The following is a 23,514-nucleotide window of genomic DNA, read 5'->3' on the forward strand; positions in this document are numbered from 1 at the left end:
TGTGATTAGATTTGAAAATATTGAGCTATTATCTATGCCTAGACATTTATCCCTTGCCTTTTTTCTTTTATTGCTAATGTTATATGCCCAAATGTTTTTTTTAAATCTCTAAAACATAATAATAGTAAAACAATATACTCCTACCCATATTTTGTTTAAAATTTTTTTTAATGTATCTATGTACAAGATCCCAAACCCTGGTACATGCTGGTATCTGCAGATTTTTTAAAAAGAAAGATCAGTTTGGTCTATACCAGGACTGTGCAATAGAACATTCTGTGATGGTAGAAATATTAAATGAAAAAAAAAAAAAAAAAACAAAGTAAACAAACCATATTTTTTCTGGTTCTCAGATGTGTCTCTAACTCCACCAAATTAAAATATTATCAAAATAAATACTGTAATATTAGAGTAGCTAAAAATAAGCAGGCTATCAATTGTATCAAAGTTTCATTAAACAACAGCATCCTGAATAAAATGTGACTATATTACTGTAAGTAATTGATTTAGAAAAATGCTTTGATTTCATGAACTTGAATACATATTTGTAATTATGGAGAACTCAACATATATATGGGATAAAATAAAATATTAATTTAAAGCTGTAGACTAGGTTCTCTGGGTGGGACAAATCATTTGTGAGATGGTGACACCTACTGATGGGTTGTGAAACTGCAGCCCAGCTCTACAGGCTTTTTGTCCATTTATCTCTCCTTTTAGAGAAGAGCCAGGAAGAGGAAATTGCAAAAGAATTTCCAAAACATGAGTATCACTACCATGAGGCGGTGTGGAAAACAAGGAATGGCAAAGAACAGACACTTGAATGTTCCTGCTGAAGCTTCCCAAAGTCTGGGTCCTCATGCCCTTCATTGTATAAATCCCTTTGCACAGTTTTTAGTTTGGGGCTTATGACAGACATAGAAAGACCACCCTTTTCAAGTGAAACAGCCTTAGAAATACATTTCAGAAGCTCTCAGATGGACAACCACAATCCTCTCCTACCTGACCTCGCTACCTGCAGCATTTCTCACTGATGGTACCACTGAACAACCTTATAGAATCACTCTCCAATCAAAAACTTTCTTCAGTAGCTTCAAGGTGATGGACGGGCTGCAAGGTAAGTTCTAGTCCCATAGCTTTAAGACTTTCTATAAGTTGTGTTGCTTTCCAAATTTATATCCCAGTACACGTGAAATAAAATTTTGCACCATATAAATAGGGTTACTCCCAACAAGAACAGTGCTAAGATGATTTGCTCACAAACCACATCCTGAACTATTTTGCACTTACCCCCTTGCCCTCCATCCTCTGCACTGCTCCCAATGTTCTCTGGTACCTTCTCTCCAGAACCTTGGACTCACCCTCTCAGACCTCCTATGATTCTTCTGCTGTTAATCTCGTTTTCCCTTCTATGAACATAATTTGCACTTACCATTTAGACTATTTCATTTTCAGCCACTATAGCCCAGCCCCAAGCCCCGACCTCCAACCCTGGCCAGCATTCCTGCTAGGCTTCCCCTGTCCCATGGGCGGGACTCACATACTGCTTCCTACATGCTGGGCACACTCAGTCTCCAGATCTGTGCCCACACCTTCGCCCAGCCTTGAATGCCCCGTCCTTTCCCCTCTGCTCATACAAGCCGCAGTCTTTCTTCGTTTTACAAATGCTTACTAAGTAATCCAGGACGCTGTGATATGTACTGCAGATACAGTAATAAACACCAAAGACAAGATTCTTATCCTCCTGGAGTGAACAGGCCTATTGAGGAAACAAGGAATAAATAAGTGAACAATAACAAAAAAATGAAACTAGATGTGAGCCATTTTCTGAAATGTGCTCTGAAAAAGCTGGACAGGATGCCCTAAAACAGGACAGCTGGGGGAAGTGATTCTAGAGAGGACTGTCAAGAGGCATTGAGCTGAGAGTGTGACAGCTGAGCTGAGACTGAAGGATACAAGGAGTCAGGCAGCACACACAGAGCCGGAGGAACTGCATGCTCAGCAAAAGGAACCGCAAGTGCAAAGTCTCTAAGTGGAGAGAGACTGTTTTGTCTGAGGAACAGAAAGGACACCACAGTGGTTACAATATATTATAATAATAAAAAAATGTTAAAAATATGGACACACCAGATCATGCAGGGCCTTATTTATATTCTGATAAGAAATGTGAATTTTCTTTTAAAGAGAACTAGAAAAACATCAAGCGTTTTGACATGAGCATGGCATCATCTGATTGGTGATTTACAATTATTCTTCTAAGGAAAGAACGAGTTGGGAGGTTACAAAGGAAGCAGGGAGGTGAGCTGGGGGTCATGCGGTAGTCCAGGCAAGAGATGATCACATCTTGGAGCAGGATAATGGACTGAGACCTGGGATGGCAGGACAGACAGGCGGCTGGGCGTGTGAAACAAACATTTACAGGTAGGAGCAATGGGATTGTTGGTGCATTTGCTGTGTGCGATGCGAGATAAGGAGGAATCAAGAATGGCACCTAAGGTTTTGACAGAACAGTTTGGTGGGTGGTGATGCTATTAACTAATAAGAGAAATGCAGGGTGAGGAGGGCACTGAAGACAGTCCTTGGGATATTCAAGGGCCTGCTAAAATTTTCCCTCCTTCCTAAAATTCCCTAGGACCAAAAAGCCCATAATGATCTGTTCCTGCAAAATTATCGTAACACTCATTTTGAGTCTCAAGCTTTATGAATAATTCCTAGGAAACGGCTTGTAGCCATCCCAAACCTGTCAAAATGTCTTTGGTGCATGACTTAACATTCTGCCTCTAACACCTATATAATTCACTTAGCAGAGGCTTAATGTATATTATTTACTTTTCACATGTATTCACATGGCATGCCTTCTACATGAAAGAACCAACTTCATGTGGGCAGATAATTGATACGTCCTGGTGCCTCAGAACTTTATATGAAGCAGGCTTTTGATCAATGCTTGTGGTTGGTATTGACAAATAGAATGCTTAACAGGGGCATGAAATTCTGAAAATTCTATTAAACGTGCACCACCAATCAATAGGGTTCTGATAGAGCTGAACCCTCAGCATCTTGGGGAATGGAAATCAAAGGTAGACTGGTAGCCTTAGTGGGGAACCAATTCCAAATAGTCATTTCAGAGAAATTTTCTTTAGTCAGTTTGGACTGAAATGTACCTATGCTAGTGGTTCTCAGACTCACAGAGAAAATAGAGGATTTTGCATCAGTGAAACTGACAGTTATGCATAGTTCAGCGGCAGGTATGGGAGCTGCCAACACCGGTGGCTATGCTCAGTGTCTGGGAGGAAAAATGTTAAGATGTATGGCTCTATACTACAAAGTAAGGAGAGAGATATATATACACACACACATATCTTACAGGGTGGCACAAAATTAGGTTTACAGCGTGAATATGTAAGACTGAGTTTATTCTTGTATTATTTATTAATTATCGTATTACTTTCCATACAAACAACCGTAAACTTACTTTTGCCTTATCCTGTACTGCTCAAAGAAATGTGGACCAGTATGAATGAAGGCAATTAAAATGTCACCTGGACAGTGTGGCTCAGTGGATTGAGCATGGTCCCAGGGACGGAGATGTCCTGGTTCGATACCTGGTCAGGGCATGTGCCCTGGTGGCGGTCATGATCCCCAGTAGGGGGCGTGCAGGAGGCAGCCTACAGATGTTTCTCTCTCACATCGATGTTTCTATCTCTTTCTCCCTTCCTCTCTAAAGAAAAATCAATACAAACAGTTTTTAAAATGTAGTATGTAATGAGATAACATTCCCACCGGAGAAAGGTCAGCGGGGAAGTTTCCTTTTGCTCACTCCCAGCGGCCCAGAGGGAGGGACTCCCATTAGCGACACTTCGCTCTCCATCTGCCCGCTCACACCTCCGTGAAAAGGGGGAAGCACTCGTCTAATCGGTGAGTTGGAAAGAAGAAGTAAGATGCTTAGCAAAGCCTCTCCTGAGTCTTTCTTGACCACACAAGCAGGTGAATTCTGGACTCCTCTGTCATAGTCTAAGAAGCCGGTTCTTTTTGGAGGAGTGTGGAGTTGTTACGAGGTTGAGGTAAAACATTAGCAAACACAGATCTGAAGCATGTTTTCCAGGGGATATTCCAGTAATGAAGTTGACATTTTAATCTTGATCTGAATGGCTCCCTCTCCATTGTTCCAAATCCCTGTCACTAACAAATAGTGTGAATTAGAACCATACAGGGTGTTGACTTTTCATTTGGGGCTCCGGAGTGAAATATAAAATTCAATACACTTAGATGTTCTAGGAACACTGCATCTATCCCAGAAAGACAGGGTCTATCCCATCATCCTCTCCCATGTTCTTCTTAGTCCCTTGTAACAATGCCCATCCTAACGGAAACCTGAAGGGGGTGGCTGTACTGGAATAACATTTCTGCACAGGCCACTGAAAACCTGCTCAAAGTCCCTCTATACATTGAAGAGGAATGAAACTTTATATAATAAATCTTTCTAAAATTCAGGTTCATCACTCATGAAATGCAACCTCCCTCCAAATTAAAACTGCATTTTCCCTTTTGATGTTGCTGCCATTTGGATGCTCAAAATATCATGCAAAGCAGACATAGTTTCTTGCCCAAAATTCACTGCCAAACAAACCCTCTGTATTTGTGTGAGGAAACCTGGCAGGAGCAGGAATAATTCCACACCTAACTAGTTCAGTTCCAAACTTTATCTATTTGCTGTGCTGAGCACTGGAGACGCACATGATGGGTAAGACTTCCCATGTCTTCCCCTCAAGTCCACAGCACATCCATCCTTGCAGTTACTGAGGCCATATTCCTTGGAGTTATTTTTCACTCATCTTTCTATTATACCTCGCGTTCAATCAGCCAGCAAGGCCTGTCCATTCAAATTTTGTTATATATGCATAAACCTAGGACTTTCTACCTCCCCTGCTATCAGCCTGGCCAAGCCGCCTTCGTTCTCATCTAGATCACTCCAATAGCCTCTTGAAAATTCACCCTGCTTTCACTCAAGTGTATTCTCTATAGAGCAGACAGTGGTCCTTATAAATCATATCAGACTTCACTTACTCCTATAGTCCTATATTCAATACCTTCCAAAGGCTTCCTGTCTAACTCAGGGAAAACCAAAGGTGTTCTAATGTCCTACAAAGGCCCTACAGAATCCGGCCCCTCCCCCACCTCTCTGGTCTCAGGACCCAGTGCTATTCTTGGACCCTCCCACAGGGGCTATAGCAACCAGCATCAGCACAGACATAATCTCCACACAGCGTCTCCTGCTTTCCACTTGCAACCCCAGGTAGAGTACCTGGGATAGTACTCCCTGAGGTCAGTGTTAACCTTAAATTCTCCCCTATCAGGTTCTTCAATGGTCTGTTCTGCATAGAACGCCCTCATGCATTAGCTTTGTCAACCACACGGGATTGTAGCAATAAGTTCAGGGGGAACAAATAAGTACTTCTTTCCAGAACTACCTGATTTTCGCATTTGGGTCCTCTTAATGCTGTCTATCTCATTTACAAATATTAAATCATAAAAAAAATATATTCACTCAAAAAGCCAAAACTAAATCGCTTTAGAGTAAACACTTTTATGACTTAATTTAAACTCACTCTTAGTGTGGAACTATTAACATTTTTAGGTTTGGATATAGCCTCTGAATGCTTAGAATATTTGATAATATAAATCAGTTACACTACATTGTTTTTGTCTTAAACACCTTTAAGAGTAAGATAAAAGATAGATGACTGGGAACCAGCATGTTAATTTCTGTGAAGAGTTCCCTTGGATTACCGTAAATATTCAAGGGCTTTCCTAATGCACCTCGTTGTATTCTGCACATTGCAGTATCTGTGGCAGACATGAAGTACAAACAAGCACAACACACTACAGGATTGTGTGTGTAAGACATTTTAATAACTGTACTGAAAATAACAGCAGTGAACAATAGCGTCAGATAAAAGATTTTCACATTCAAGTCGGCAACCTAATTTTAACCATTAATTGACCACACACTGATAGTGTGTTTTAATATTGAGTAAAAAGCTAAGTTTAGAGAAATTCAGCAGAAGACAGGTATAATGTTTTTTTAATGTTCCTTGACTTGATCACTCCTCCTAGCTTTGTGATACATCTATAACAATGCTCTAATGATTGTTATTCTTGTATAGCTCAGAGTGTCTCTCTACTTCCAGAATAATATACCTGTCTCATTTTCTTTCTTTTTCTTTTCTTTATTGATTTTAGAGAGGGAGGAAGGGAGAGGGAGAGAGAGATAGAAACATTGTGAGAGAGAACATCGACTGGCCACCTCCTGCATGCCCCACACTGGGGATCGGGCCCACAACTTGGGCATGTGCCCTGACTGGGAATCGAACCGGCAACTTCTTGGTGCATGGGACCATGCTCAACCACTGAGCCACACCAGCCAGGCTTACCTGTCTCATTTTAAACAGGTGGTATTTTCTCACATCCACCTTTGACTCTCTGATACCACATTCTATGCCTCATGTTTACTACATTCACATTTACCTATAAATATGTACCGGAGTAGCCAAGAAAACTCCCTTTCCTATCCAGTTAGTGAAGTAAGCAATCATTTAGCATCTCATAGGAGAAATTATACCAGAAAAAAACTAAAATGGTCAATAATCTAAATTTAGTTATGCCGACTGCCACGTGTTACAGACAGAAGGAGTTACTCTGTGAGTGTTTCCTGAAGTCTATTTTTCTGGTACTGCATTTCCTACTTTTGTTGATATGAGAGAACCAGATTAAAATATGCAAGAAGTCGAAAAACTTTACACCTAAGGAAAGAAAATAATGCTGCCTTAAAATATTAGAAAAATATTCTATAAACCAGGGTATTTAAAATAGTAACACTGCCCTGGCCGGTTTGGATCAGCAGTTAGAGCGTCGGCCTGCGGTCCTGAGAGACCCGGGTTCGGTTCCCGCTAAGGGCACGTACCTTGGTTGCAGTTTGTCCCCGGCCCTGGTTGGTCGTGCGGGTGGCAGCCACTCGATGTGTCACTTTCACGTCGATGTTTCTCTCTCTCTCTCTCTCTCTCCCTCCCTCCCACACTCTATCTGAACAAAAAATAGAAAAAATGTCCTCTGGTGAGGATAAAATAGTAACACTATGACTTGACTCCTTGTCTTTCTTAGAATAATGAAAACATCCCTTCGTTGTTAATTCCCACATACAAGCCAAAGAAGGAGGCTCTGAGTCTAGGCTGTATCAGGGGCTAAAAGTGGTATCTTGTTCGTGTTATGTTGTTTTTAAATTAACTTTATTTCTTTAAGGATATAAAAAAATAATGGGCCACTTAACAAATACTTGTAAATAGTAATGAAAACTCTTCCAGAAAAGGTACACTTTTCAATGAAGGATTTAAGTGTACATATTGGTGTGAGAGGACAAGAATGATAAATTGCTGAAAGTGATATTCTACAACAATCATCTAATTTAATTTGTAGCAAATACAGAAACTCCAGAGACCGTATCTGAAACTTCTGATTCTGCTGAAACACTGACAAAAGTGCTCCAGAGAAAAACTGAACCACGCTTTGGAGAGTCAGTTCAAGGCAGCTAAAGAAAATCACAAACACTAAAATTCTATCAGATTTTCAAAATTCTCATTTTGTGCTTTGAGAACCAGATCTCCATAACGGTTGTTTCCTGCTCAGACCTCTATCCACCTGCTTGTCAGTGTCACTGGAGACTTTATGTCAATCAACTGTTTTCTTTCACCACTAACCTGAGACATGATCAAGAAGCAAAATCCCTCTTCTATGTTTCTTTGTTGGTTTAGACTGATTTAAATAATGTAAAAGTAACTTTCTAAATCGGTTTGTGATCTGCTCGGTGCATTTTGGCTGCCCTCAACGAAATGAGCATATGAGAAGCAGACACAGGAAACACTTGTATCTCTCTTACCTATGAGTAGGTGGCATTACGGGCTGAATCACATCACGCCTGGATTCATATGCTGAACTCCTAACCTCTGTTACCTCATAACAGCACCATATTCACAGACAGTGTCTTTACATAGGTCATTGAATTAAAACACGGTCATTAGAGTGGGCCCGCATCCTATATGACTGGTGTCCTTACATGGAGAGGAAATTTGGACACAGACACATGAGCAGAGGGAAGACCATGTGAAGACAGAGAGGAGATGACCACCAGCAAGTCAAGGACAGCGTTCCAGAACAGATCCTCCCCTACGGCCCTCAGAAGGAACCAACCCTGCCAACACCTTGATCTCGAATATCTAGCCTCCAAAACTGTGAAAGAATAAATTCTGCTGCCTATCAGCCTGTGAGATTTTGTTAGGGCAGCCCTAGAAAACAAACACAGGTGGTATTTCACTCCTTTGTATCTTATCACAGCACGTGATACACCGCGTGGCAGGTTCTCCATAGTTGTTGGTTACGGACTAAAGCCATACAAGTGAGACCAGGCCTTCTCCAGGAGTCTCTCTTTGGTGCCTAATTCCTGAAGCAGAAGGACACTGCTCAGCACGTGCATCCTCCTAACCACATGGAATCACTAGCCACTGGCAGAGGCCTCCTTGGAGTGGGCCCTTCATTTACTCCTCGGCTACTGGCCCAACTCTGGAATAGTTCCCAATCTTGGTGAGATTCTCTTCCCTCCCTAGAATAGAGGCACAGTAGAAATACTCAGTATGCTCCTTCCAGAAAGCATCCCTGGCAAGAATGAGCAAGATGGTATGCAAACATGTGAATCTCATTTTACTCTCAGAAAATGGCAGATGCAGAGAAGAGTGGACTCTTGCCAATAGATCTCAGAGGAAACAGCTTGATCTCACCCGTGAGACACATTCCCAACCCATGACACAGCCTTCAGAGAGAGCAAAATATGAGCATCTCTGCAACTCTAAGTATAATTTTTACATGATTCTAGATAGAGCTGAAGAAATAACAATGTCATCACTCATCAGTGAGTTACCATATTTTCCAACTTATTAACTCTCCTTTAATAATAGGCTTAAAAAATGAAAATGAAAACCCAAACCACTTATGAAATCCTGAGAATGGAGCACGCATTTCAAGATCTTAGAACGAGAGCTTGCAATCCATTTTTCTAAAATAGATTAATGTTGAACAGGTAGTTTACTAAGAAAGAGAAGATCCTGAGACATTGGAATAAAATAATCTTCTTTCAAAATTAGTCACTTGCTGTGTTGGCCATCACTGGCTTCACACACAGGTGACATTTTGCAAACAGATCTTAAAATCAAGTGTCTATGTAAAGTGCATTTCATTGTTAATGTTAAACATTGTTTTATTAATTGAGCAAAATATTTGAAACAAATAAAAATATGCTGAATTACTAATCCCCAGAGGAAGAGGTAAAATAAATCAAGAATGAACCCCAAAAGATGCCTTAGCACTTACAGTGCTTTATATGTGTCCTGAGAGCATGGTAGAGGCCATCCAGTCCAGGAAAACTTTATCAGGTCATTAAACAACACCCTTCAGTGGAAGAGGTACTTACTGTCTCATCCACTGAAGAATTTCCAACTAATCTACTCATGCAAAGGGGTGATTAGAAATTAGCATGCATCAAATGCCATTAGTGAAAGTATGAAATAGGGGATTCAAAGTCCAGTTCAAAATCATGATTCAGTTCTCAAGTTTATACTTTCAGACTAAGAAGGAACAGTTATCTACCTTGGGACTAAATCAATCAAATGCATGGGAGGTTTAAGCTTAACTATCTTCCTGACGTACGTTAAATCTTCTTTTTTGCACCCTGGCCGCTTTGGCTCAGCGGTTGGAGCGTCAGCCTGCAGACCAATAAGTCGCAGGTTCAATTCCAGTCAAGGGCACATACCTCAGTTGCGATTTGTACCCAGCTGAGGTTGTGCAGGAGGCAGCCAATGTGTCCCTTTCACTTCCGTTTCTCTCTCTCTCTCTCCCTCCCTCCCCTCTCCCTCCCACTCTATCTGAACAAAAATGGAAAAATGCCCTCCGGTGAGGATAAAAAAATTTCTTTTTTGCAAAATTAATGCAGAACCAGTATTCCAATGATAATAAATTTGGTTAAGTAAAAGAAAGGGAGAGAGGATTCAAATGCAAAACAACCCACCAGTTTTTGAATTCGAAATTTTAGCCCCCACTTTTAAATTAGGAATTTTTCATAAGAAAAAATCTCATGTTATGAGACAATTATTTAAAGATGGTGTATATGAAGAAAAGAATCCAAAAAGAACAACTTTTATGTCAGTCAAGATTTCAAAGATTTATATATATGAAAACAATTGGCAAACAACAGTCCATGATCCAAGAATAAAAAATGTTGTAGCAGATGCCTTGTCAAAAGGCTACGGGCTGAGAAGCAGCATACTCTCATCCATATGTTTCCTCAGCCTGGAGAAGAGCTATCCTCAGCCATTTCAGTTCTGGAGAACAGAGTGCCTATGTGCAGAGTGAAGGAGAAGCGTTTTTGTAAAGGGACCTGTGAGCCAAGATTTCTGGTTTCATTTGGAAACAAGTGGCACATAGCGTTAAGTGAAACATGAATAGAAAATCAGCCAGATAACTTAAATAATCTAAATAACTCAATGTGTCCAGAAGACATTACAGAAGAAATTGGAGTGGTCATTGTCTGTTTTGGCCCATCTGGCATCCTCTCCCCCATCTTTTGGCAACAGTGTTCCAATTCTCTCCTAAGGAACCACCCCTCCCTTTTCCATGCTGTTTTCTTAGGGTTGTTTGCTATACCCTGTCTTAAACAGCTGCTCGACAGTGGGGTTTGTGACTATGAAGTCTCCAATGAACAAGCGGAGGGAGGGAGCACGCTGAGCAACTGGGAAATGAGAGGGGTCAGTGGTCCTGACCAGGTCGAAGGACAGTCATCACTGGGGCAGCTAAATAAGCGAGCAGAGCAGGAAAGAGTAGAGGTCAGCCAGTGCGATGCCTGAACTGGCCATCAGGAAGAGCAGTCCCTGGTGATGAAACTTCCTAGGTGTTACTGAAAGAGTGGGCGATGGATGTGGAGGAGAGAAGGTCAGTGCAGATGCAGAGGGGTCAAGGGTTTGAGAGGCTGGAGTGTTGGGTGCATTGCCCATAGGGATTGAAATCACACCTGATGATGGCAGGGCTGGGGGCCCAGACACACAATGCGAGCCAGGTTCCAAAGTCTTGGATGGATGAGAGGGCGTGACGAGGATGTTGGCAGATGCCAGGGTGATACAGTCAGAGGTCCTGAATTACCCTCACAGGAGCTGAGGATTTTTAAAAAGGGCAGAGGACTCCATCTAGAAGTGACAATGAGAAGCAACAAGGACACACAGCCTCTTCACATGGTGGATGAGAGAAGAGACTCCACTTGACAGAGCTGCTGAGAAGGCAGGGTGGCCTCGGGCAACTGAGTCTTCATTTAAAGCCAGAAGGTAGAGCCCGGCCAGTGTGGCTCAGTGGTTGAGCGTCAACCCATGCACCAAGAGGTTGCTGGTTCGATTCCTGGTCAGGACACATGCCCAGGTTTTGAGCCCAATACACAGTGGGGGGCAGGCAGGAGGTGGCCAACCAATGTTCTCTCTCATCGATGTTTCCATTTCTCTCTACCTCTCCCTTCCTCTCTGTCTAAAAACCAATAAAGGAAAAACATGTAAACATTTAAAGCAAGAAGGTGGAGGGAGCTCCTAGAGAAGGAGGTAAGGATACAGGAGTGCTTGCTGAGTGGATGGGGCAGGAGAGGAAGAGTCTGGGAGACTGAGGAGGGGAGAGATGGCAGAGCCGGGCAAGGAGACCTGGAATGTCATGGAGACTGGAGTGGGGCCAGGGGCAGAGGGAGGGTTTAGTGTTTGTCCTTTGTACTGGATGGTAAAGCAAAGTGCAACTGACACCAGCATCCTCCTCCTAGAGAGTGGGCAGCCGGCCTCGCAGCCGGAAGTCCTGTCTGACTGCCATGGGATGGGGGACTCTTAGCAGCTCTACATGTGGTGCAGCCTATTTGCTGAAGGACTAAATGAATAAATGATGGCATGCACCGTGGTGGATGACGGCGAGAAGCCAAATGAAAGCATCCTTCTCAAAGGTACGCCTAAGTGCGAGATTACTGCTGGTTACCACTCACCTTTTGGGAAGTACCTCCCTGATTAGTGTACTTCGGCATTTTGAGAGGAAATGAAATCAACTCATACTTAAGATGGAAATTATATGACTGCATGTCTCTGAGTTGGTATCTTCAACATTATTCCGTCCGTGTGGTATTCATTATAAGCATTTGATCTGATTTTAATTGTCCACATGCCCTCACTTAGATTGTTTTGTACCAGGGATGCATTATCCCAAGCTGCTGTGTGTGTGCACTGACTCACCCCGTTTGTTTTCCCTGTTCCACCACTGTGCAAGGCGTATAGTCTCCCGTCTGAGTTTTAATTAAAAACTCAGCCAAAGGCTAGGAATAACTGAGGAGAGATAAGCCCAACGGTTGCACTGAGCAATCTGCAAATATTCAAAATGCTGTGCTGTTTTGTTGTAAGTAACTAAGATCTTTCCAAAAATGTTTGAGATTGTCAAGCACCAGATAAAATGTGCAGAAACCAAGCCTACCCTGAAGAAACCAGCAACTGGTAGATGTATAAAATCATTCAATGCAAGAAAAAATACCTTCAGGTGGAATATGGTATTTTACACAAGAAAATCATTTCCTCCGACAGGCACGGTGACACTCCGACAGCTCTGGAAGCTAACATGAGAATATAATGAAAGACAGTCTCATCTAGTGATGTAAACATGGGCTCTGGGGCCAGACCGTCTAAGTTTTCATCCTGGCTCCACATTTCTTTTTCTCGCTGTGCGACCTTGGGCAAGTCCTGTAACGTTTCTGTGCCGCAGTTTCCTGAAAGAATTCTTATGAGAGTTAAGTGGAGACTGTACGGCATGGATATAGGCACCTGGCTTTTATTAGATAGCAAACACCATAAAGTGTGAGTGCAACTATTATTTAGAGCATGTACATAACTGAAAGTAGATGAGAATACATTTCCCTTCTTTTTTTAAAGACTTCTTAAACCGTGGGCTTTCTAGAGGTAGGAAAAGGACTGAAAATTTAAAAGAGGTGGTTCCAAGAGATAAAATCAAATTTAAAGGGTCATGTCTTGCCCCAGCATTCTTTCATTCTCTACCACGTGCAGAAGCATCATACACACAGTCGAATCAGAAAGCTTTGATTCCTCTCCTTGCTTTGCCAGTTAGAATTGTATGACTCTTACTAGATCATTTTACCATTTGGGTCTCGGTCTTCTCATCTATCCAACGGAGAGTAAGAAAGACTTTGCCTCCTCCAAGAGTTATTGTGAGGACACACACACACACACACACACACACACACACACACACACAGTTGCTTTGCAAATAGAGTCACTATAGATGTAGTCAACAATCGTTAAACAACAACAGTCATGTGGCTTTATAGACCAGGCTGTACCTGTCCACAGAGTAGTCTAGAGATGAATGTATCTGCTAGAAAACAAGAAATGCATCTAACCCATCTGCTGCACAACATTTACATATGTCCCTTTCTTTATCTATGTCCCTTTTCCCGCTTACAGTGGGAGCAGCACAGAGCCCGTGCAGAAACCACTTTGTCCTGCGGCAGCAGATCTTGCTGCTGCTTGAGATCATAGTCGGTGGACTCTGCAGCTAGTTACTCTAGTAACTCGGTTTCCCAGTTCAGATGACCGGTTCTTAGCCTCTCTCCAGAGCCCTCGTTACTCCCATGCTGTCCTAGTTCTAACAGTGGGCTTTGCCCACTTCTTCTGGGGCCTGCGACATCCGCTTGTCCTCCAGGAAGGGAGCGCTTCCTGAAAGAGAAGCTGGGGGGCAGAAGCCTTCTTCCCACTTGTCTGCTACATGTGCAGTCATCCTTTCTTTGTCCCGGCCCCTCTTGGCTGAGTTCCCTCTGTTGCAACATCTGGGGATACCCCCATTTCTTCCCCTTTTGCTTCCCAAGCCAGACAGCAAGCAAAGACTACACAGCTCATCATATGCAGCGCTTTCTGCAAACAGTCTCCTTCCCCCGCTCCCTGTGTTGTAGCTCTCTGTTGCTGGCCCAGCTTGGCAGGTGTGTCAAGTATCAACAACCCTGAGTTACAGAGATGCAAAGCAGCACGTGAAGTGATACTTCTACAATCTATTTCTTAGATAGGATTAGTGAAGGTCAATGTACTGTACTTGCAGACAGTCAATAACATTTATTCCTACTATGTACATCAGTCAGTCAGTCAACAAACATGTACTGAGCAACAGCTGTGTGCAGGGTGCAATGCTAGACAGAGAATGTTGCAGAGAATGAAATCTCCAGTCTCTGTCCTCAGTAGTACAACACGGTGGCGTGTGGAGCGGGACTGGAGAGAAACACGGAGGGACCACACCCTCACAGCATTTCAGCAACGGAAGGCCTCCTGGGCATTTCTTCATTTAATGTATCAGATCTACCCTCAAAGAGTTTCTAAGGTATTTAGAATAATAAAAAACACCACGGGAAACCCTTAAAAGTCATAATGCTAAACTGTCTGCACTAATAAGACAGATACCATTTTACATCTGCTGAAATGACTTACGAACTAGAATAACATCGAGTTATAAGAGACTCGTCAAGGAATGCTTCCTGAAAGGGTTTAGGCTAGATGTAGGTAGAAATAATTAATATGATAGTTTAATAATATACTAATTTTAATGTTTTTTTCTTTGTGTTCTTTTATCTTCTTTTTCTTTACTCTTTGTATCCAAGTTTATTTTTATACATATATCATTTTTCACCTACAATCATTAACTACCAAATGTCTTACACTTACCAGAGGCAATAAATGGTTGGCTAAATTTTGAGTATTGGTAATATTTTCATCAAGACCTTTTAGTCATTGGCCTCTTCAGAATCACAGTGTATCTCAAAAACCGGGGAGGCAACACTGTTATGACAGATTTTAGAATGGGAGAATAAAGGCAAAGTGTAATTAAGGGCTTTATCGTTTTTTATAATAATGAGGTTACAATGACTTTAACAAATCTGATAAACTGTCATGTTTATGGCTTAACAAGTGACCCAGCCAGCCAGCCCTGCAAGGGAAGAGTACATTTCTAAAAGCCATTGCTGCTTTTAGACATCAACATATTTTCATACTCCAGCCATTTAGATACCTAGTTAAAATGGCACGCACACACAATCACAACATAGGAATGATTAAGGTGGCACAACATATCTGCAACATCACTTACTGTATCCAGTTTGAAACAACATTAGAACATGACCAAAAAAAAGGCACTTCTACAATAGATCTAATAAGAAATTTTACATAATGTAACCAATGCTAAACGCATATTTATTTTCCCTTAGCAAAACGGTTATTATCAAATTCTTAAGCTACACTGCACTCTTCAAATTTGTTTATTTGGCTCCTAGAAAGTGAAATGAGTGTGCGCATGGAAGGTGACAGAGTCAGCAAGACTCTTACAGTAAGAGGCGCTTGATACAATTTACAAATTCACAACAACACAATTCCTGCTGGGACTGACAGGTCCGCATATTTGATGTAGAAATTGTGTCTTGGTATAATTCGGACTTATTCTTTTTGCTGCTCCTCAAAATCAGAAATAAAAGATTAGTTACAATGTGTTTTTTTTTTTTCCAGCTTAGGAAAAGAGTAAGTTCTTGTGAACTCAGCTGAGAGTAAATTCTAGAGTTTAAAATAAGAAAGATGGAAGATACCTTAAAAATAACTCAAGGCATCATTTCTTAAAGATCTTTATTCCTCATCACTCCAGATATCAACTTGTAAATCAAGAAGCCACCACCTGCCACCACTGTTCGATGTGTAAATGCCACCTGCCCCAGCTGGGCATTTGTAAAGATCACAGCTCTCAATCAGAGGCCGTGCTGTTTGTCGAACGCACATTTCCGCAAGGGGCTGAGACACTGGTCATCTTGGGAAGTATTGTTAGAACTCTCATATCTAACATTCGGGCTGCTCACAACGCAGACCCTGATTGTAGGATGGGGTTTGGGAGCTTTAGTATCGATCTGCTGGTCTGTACAAAGGAATCTTTGAAATCCCTGGCAACTGCCGCATCCTAGTGTCCCCAATCAGCTTGGTCAAAAATCCTCAAGGCTTTGCTAAGTAAATTAGCAAATGGTTTATGCTGAGTAAATGGTTTATGCTTTCCAGTACACACATGCAAATGTTGTCAAGAATAAAATTAAGGAACTTTTCATTTTATTTAGTTGAATATATGAGAAAATAGAAGAGTCGTGACTGCAAGTCATATAACCTGTTGACTCTAACATGCTAGTTAAGAGGTCAGCTCAGGGGACAGAATGTTTGGGTTGGAATACCGGCTATCTTCCAGCTACTAGATGGGTGACCTTCAACTCGACACTGCAGTTTCCTCCCAGTAAAAGGGAGGTAATAACACATCCTAGAACATAGGGTTGGAGATTCAACAATACAGTAAAAGGATCAGGAACAGTATCCAATATAGAACAAGCTTCCAATAAATGCTAGCTATTATTACTTTATAAAAGCCAGTGCTGAAAACCTCCCACAGCTTTTGTAGAGGTTTTCTCTAGGTCTCTCTGCAATAGTATCCCAAGAATATATAGCAGCTTAAACCTGAAAATTTTAACAATATTGAACCTGACTAAACGTCTGTCATTTTGTAGATTATATGCATGTCAGTGTAATTTAAGAGCATATAGGAATACAGTCGCAGGAAAAATTATGATCGGCATTCAAAATAGGTCAACTTCTTTCACTGCTGTGTAAGGAAAGGGATTTACATTTCCAGTTCGAGAGGCTATCAGTGAATATTTCCAGTACTCATTATCTTTTCCAGGTCTAAAGTACAGAAGCTATAAATTTTATATATTTAGGATCAGTGGTTGTAGACACCTTTACTATTTATGATTTATATGTTTCTCCTTTTATAAGAGAAATCATTTGTAATCTTAATGTAAATGTATACTAATGAATATAAGATGAAGAAAATTGAACCCCCCACAAATCCTTATAAACACACCAATCCTCTGAACACAGCCCCTCTTATGCCCCGCAACCCCTCTCCACTCCCAGCCCACCTCTAGTCAATCCGCATAGCTCTTTTTATGTCCCTTACCACCTCCGGTGAGCCCTTACTCAGATCTGGACCTAAATTATCTTTAAATCCACAAAACAAAGGTATGGAGGGATGGTGCTATCATTAAGCTTCTTTGTTAGCACACTTATCCTAACAGGTGTTTCCTTTTTTGTGGTAGAAGTGGTGGGAATAGAACAAAATGGCCTTAAGTGTTGAGAACATTAAGAATCATACTGCCCTAAAACCATTTTAAAACATTTCTTCTTTTCTCTTTCCCGCTTCAAATTTCCCAATATATATATTTTTTAAGTGCAAATAAATACACCTGCTGTTGTGATCTAAAAGAGCCTTTTACATGTGGCCAATCCCAAAGGAATACTGAGCTCTCAAGGTTGTTAGTTACATTCTTTGTACTTTTATGCTTTTCTATCAGCATTGACTACATAAATAATACTGAGATGGAATTTTTTTTTTTTTTTATCCTCAACAGAAGACATCGCATTTATCTTCAGATAGAGCAGGAGGGAGAGAGCGCGGGAGAGAGAGAGAAACATCGATGTGAGAGAGAGACATAGAATGGGCACCACCCACACGACCCCAACCAGGGCCGGGGATAAACTGCAACTGAGGTACGTGCCCTTAGCGGTAACCGAACCCAGGACTCTCTGGTCCGCGGGCCAACACTCTAACCACCGAGCCAAACTGGACAGGGCCTTAGATGGAATTTTTATAAAACTCAGGTAACTTTCCCTCTCAAAGACTTCCTATGTACAATTTTCATGTTTTGTCCTTCAATAAGAAATATTATAACATACCATAACATAGAGTACATATACGATCGCTAGATGACTTCAAATATAGATAGACATCACAGAAAATGACATTTTCCTTTGCCTATGTTACTCTGTCGAGAGTTCTTCTCACTCAACCTTTGACACAAACTTAGGAACATGAAACAAGAAAGAATATTAAGTATATATTAATTTAGGACTTGTAATCAAAGGTATTATAAATGGTAAATGTTAGTAAAATAATTGACTATCAGAATAAATGGCGGTTTAATGATGGCCTGGCTAATGAAATCAGAAAACTGGGATAAACCTGGGATCTGCTTATAAGGGCATCTGGTTCAACCATGAAGCAAATTTATGCTTCATTGCTCTATTTTTAAATCTTTAGCAGCCATAAACTAACTCACTCTCTCTCTCTCTCTCTTTCCTCTCTCTCTTTCCTTCTGGTATTGGAGACCAAAGAAACAAAACTGAAAATAGAGATTTTCTTCTAAGGTGACATTTTAAAATTAAATAAGTGGAGTCCTAAATGTAATATCAGGATAGGTAACATGAACAACCCTGGTACGAGATCTGTTGGGAATGCTCCAATACAGAGATAGTAGCAATCTAGTCGACTGGGTATCAGACAACCAGGTATGAAGTAACCTCTGTGATTTCATGCAATTCACTGCTCCGAGTCTTTCCACACTACAAATGCCTGCTCTACAAGCGCCCTAGAATTATTGAAAGGTAGCAAAATATTTTAAAATACTCTGAAAAGAGCTAAGTACTGTAAATGTAAAGCATTTTAAAATATTCATTGATACTGAAATTGTCCTACATAGTAATTGTAATCAGCCACAGGTAAACTCTTTATATTCTACATATCATTTCTCACTGTCAGTTAGAGGATCATAGTAGATTGGATAATAGCCTTCCCAAAAATATCTATGCCCTAACCACCAGCACCTGTAATATGTTGTCTTATATGGCAAAAGAGAATTCGCAGGCGATTAAAAAGCTTGAAATGGGAAGATTATCTTGGATTATCTAGATGGGTCCAATGTAATCATGGCGTCCTTGTAAGAAGGTCAGAGTAAGAGAAGGAGACACGACAACAGAGAGAGAGAGAGAGAGAGAGAGAGAGAGAGAGAGAGAGAGAGAGAGAGAGATTGGAAGGTGCTACTCTGCTGGCTTTGCAGATGGAAGATGGAGTCACAAACCACAGAATGCAGGCATCTTCGAGAAGCTAGAAAAGGCACAGAAATGAATTATCCTCCAAAGTCTCCACAAAGAATGTACATCTTCCATCACCTTAATTTTACGTTTTTGAACTCTGAAACTATAAGTAATAAATTTGTGTGGTTTTAAACCACTACGTTTTTAATCATGAAAACACAGCCAACTGTCATCCCACTACTGATAATCAGGGTTTTTTCTGAGAGCACGTGGGTTGTAAAACACTAGCTTTGACCAATTTCTGAATCCCTTACCCGGTGCCATGTCACCCAGGCATAGAGGAAGGAGTTCTGATTTAAACTCTGTCCTGACACTTGCTGTATGACCTTGGGCAAATCACCTAAGCTCTCTGGATCTGAATGACATCATTCGTACAACAAGGAGCTTGGACTGAACACCCAGAAACAGCCTGAAGTGCCGTAAAAGAGAGTCCCAAAGCCTTTCAGTAACTCAAGGAGAAAGTAATTGGCTGGAACAGCGGATGAGTACCACCCATTAGCTACTCCACAAAGACAACATGAGGGGTACAGAGGCTGGTTTGGAGTTTAGCAGTCTATGAATCCAGATGTAGCAAGGTTCGGTGCAGAAAAAGCCGGATTCGTGGAGGCTAATGGTGAGGAAGGGCGGAGGTGGAAGCGTAGGAGACACATGGAGGGCCTGGAACACCAAGATGGAGCAGAGTCCTTGAAGGTTTCTGAAATGTGAATTGTACCTGATGGTGGCTTTTGGCATGCTATATCATCCACGGCTTTACCCCCAGCGCCCAGGCACAATAACCAATAATTAATAGTTACAATATACATGTTAGATGTCTGAGTGAACGACCCCAACTAGTCTTTCTCATCTTAACCCTTCTCTGAGGGTTATGTCCTGGAGGTAACATCCACATTTTATCTTATGCAAATGGTACCCGTTGGAGTGATGAGAACAGCAGCCCTGCCTCCCTTCAAGGAGGAGTCAGGGAACCGGAGGGACTGCTGGAGCTCTCGAGACAAGAGACACCGAAAGCCTGAACTGGTGATAGCGGTGGGAAGGAGAAATAGATGCTAGCCTCATTGATGTTAGGGTGGCTTAGAAAATAAACTAAAATACTCTTGACTAGTCAAAGTAAAGTCTTATTTGATTTCTTTCCCATTTTTCTTGAGAGTAATTCAATAATAACCTGTCACATAAAATCGGAAGGCTGATCACTTGCCTCCTGTTCAGCACAAGTTAACTGCTACGGAGACTGCCCTATCAGAAATGCATATGGAACCCTTTTCCTACTTTAGGATCTAGTACTTCAGTCAGAAATAAACTATCCACAGCAATCTTTTAAGGAATTAATTAAAGACAACAAAAAGTCCCAAGGAACGCTGCCATTTTTAAAAAGATCACCACATGAGCAAACCTGCAAGCTTTCTCTTCCCGAATCCCGTCACAGAAACATTTGCTAAAGTTGCACTGTTTTTATTTTGATAATTTGTTTTCCAAACATAGTTTAAATGATAAAAAAAGTAATGTAAAGCAAAAGTCATTTTGATTACTGATCAAACATGTGATTCAAATATAGTATTTTGAATCTATGCCCCCTTGTATTAATAGTCAAGATTCCATTGGATTTCTGTTCTACAAAAGATTTTTTTTTTTTAAATAAAGAAAATCCTATAACTACAATATTTTGGGAATTCAATAGCATACACATACATTAATAAAAAAAATAAAATTCTTCCAATTGTAAACATATCACAAACTGACCAAAAAGTTATTAAGGAGCATGGTATAAATTTGTTTGAAAGCAAACATAAAAGTAAACAGTAGCTACAAAAAAAAAAAACTGCTCTAGATTTATATTTTATATTTAAGTGTATAACCTAAGGTATTAACATGCTGCTAGCTATCTCTTAATGAGCACCTGAGCTGTCATTTTTAATAACAGACTGACAATTATTATCTATGGTGGTAGTCCCTGAAAATCATTTATGCAATACTTAAATTAATATAGTTAAAAAGAGAAACTTACTATAGCATTTATTTTTTTAAAGAATTATTTCATAATTAGCAAAATATTATAGAAAATGACATGACTATATATTTACAATAAAAATCAACATGTGGCAAAATGCATAGAACACTCCGATATGCAGAAGAACTTTATACAAAATCTTATTAATGCATCCAAGTTGCTCATTGTTAAAAAAAGGTTGTTTGGTCCATTGAAACTATATGAGAAAAAATATACATATTCAAGATAAAATATAATCAAAACAAATAAGCCTGGGCCATTCTAATCTTATTTCTTAATAAGTAGACATGAGTGATTTATACCATAAAAACTCAAGTTATCGCCCTGGCCAGTTTGGATCAGCGGTTAGAGTGTTGGCCCCTGGACCAGAGCACCCAGGTTTGGTTTCCGCTAAGGGTACGTACCTCGGTTGCAGTTTGTCCCCACCCTGGTTGGGGTCGTGTGGGTGGCAACCAATCGATGTGTTCCTCTCACATCAATGTTTCTCTCTCTCTCTCTTCCTCCCTCTCTTCCTCCCACTCTATCTGAAGATAAATGCAAAAAATGTCCTTGGGTGAAGATTATCTAATTATCTAATTCATCTAAGTACACACATCATTAATATGTTATACAATCACTATTGTAATGCATTGGTGACAGTATTCTAGAAATTCTACTTTATTTCAAATACTAAAAAAATTTAAAAAATACCTCTTCCACAAAGCTGTCTTTCTTCTCTAGCATTTCTCGTAAAGTCTGAAGAATTTTAATGCACAGTTTTTCTTCTTTCTCCATTAGTTTCTTTGTATGATTAATCAACCTTAAAGCAAAACATTAAACTTTAAATAGGACAGTGATTTCTCTTCAAGCTACATACAATCATCATATGCTAGAGGGAAATAAATCACACTATTATTTGAGACTATGAAGTAAACAAGATAGATACCTGTGTTAACATTTTTTTGAATTACACTCAAGCAATAGACTTTGTATTTTAAAGCATCCTTTGTATTACAGGCAGTATATCTCAGGTAAATCTATTCAGGTAACAAATTGTTAGTGGGACACAATACTCTTTGGAAAACAATGAAACACTGATTACCTTTAATCCCATTATAAGAACTAAAACAACTTTACTAGTAGAGAAATATGAATATTTGTAGTATATTGCATTTTTCCTACTATGTTATACCATATTTTTTTCTATGTACTATATTACATTAATCATAGAGTAGAAGTAGCAGTAGACAATAATGCAACCTTAGCACAACAGAATGCTTTCCAGTTTCCATTAATAATGTTCTACTTTTCAATGCTAGAGCTTGGTAAAAGCAAGCAGTTTTTGTGATTAGAAGCAAAACAAAAACAAACAAACAAAAAAAAAACAAGTAGCATTAAGATATCTATCTATATTTTTATTATAATTTGAACAAAAACTAATTAATCAGTATTATAGTGGTAACCTTTGCACTGGCGTTCTGTCAGGACAAAAGTTTGAGGATTACAGTTACATAGCATCCCCAAGAACTCAAAATCAAGTACAATGTTCATCATCACAATGTATAGATTAGCATATAATGGAATGGTCTGGTTTCAGTGACATAACAGGAGTACTGTGGGAAAAGTGAAATTTCACTAGACAATGGCTAGTAAGTGGCTTATCAGGTGTCAGGGTGATAGATAAGGACTTCTCATGGGTTCTCTTAATTCATCCTCCAAACAAGCTAATGCTACAGGTTATATTACTAGTCTAATTTTACTAATGGGAAAACTGAGGTCCAGAGAGATAAAACAACTGGTCGCTGGTTACACAGTTATTAAGTGGTGGCATCTGGAAACAGTCCCAGATGCATCCGACTTCAGAGCCAAGGTCCTGAAGCACTTGTCTGTGGTGACATGACACAGTTCACGGATCTCTCGAGTCTCAGAGGTACCGTGAAGAGAGTCCTGACAAAACTAGGTTGCACACAGCCATCTCTTACACGACAGGCTAAGTTCTACCACAGAGGTTCTGGCAATGCCATAAACTAGGCAAAGGAAGTATCTTTGTTGAGGGCGTTGCATAGGGCTGACAGAGAAGTGATGAGATGACATTTAACTCTGCAGATTCTACCTGGCAGGGAACAGTGAAGAGAGAGAAGGCAGCCCTGCCAAGGGAACAGTATGAGCAAAGGGCAGAGACAGAAGGCTGACCCTCACATCCGGGAAACGATAGTGCTCTGACTGGCGGCTGACACTCAAAGTCATAGAAGAGGAGAGTGTACGAGATGTGGTCTGAAAAGAAGAAACTGGAATAGTATGTTAGAGTCTGAAATTTACTTTATAGAACATAAGGAACCACTGTTTTAAAGGATCTGAATGGCCCTGGCCGGTTTGGCTCAGCAGTTAGAGCGTCGGCCTGCGGTCCAGAGAGAC

The 23,514-nt window shown here is 40.5% G+C and overlaps 1 protein-coding gene across 2 annotated transcripts in view; it reads right to left on the minus strand.

Moving 5' to 3' along the window:
• Positions 1–23,514, minus strand: part of ITPR2 (inositol 1,4,5-trisphosphate receptor type 2) — a 470,721-nt gene that overhangs the window by 184,671 nt on the left and 262,536 nt on the right. For both annotated transcript variants that reach the window (XM_036251040.1, XM_036251039.1), the window contains exon 37: positions 21,811–21,919. In XM_036251040.1, coding sequence (XP_036106933.1) covers positions 21,811–21,919 — 109 coding nt within the window. The remainder of the gene's footprint in view (positions 1–21,810; positions 21,920–23,514) is intronic.

The sequence above is a fragment of the Molossus molossus genome, unplaced genomic scaffold (assembly GCF_014108415.1).
Source record: "Molossus molossus isolate mMolMol1 unplaced genomic scaffold, mMolMol1.p scaffold_m16_p_10, whole genome shotgun sequence".
NCBI lineage: Eukaryota > Metazoa > Chordata > Mammalia > Chiroptera > Molossidae > Molossus > Molossus molossus.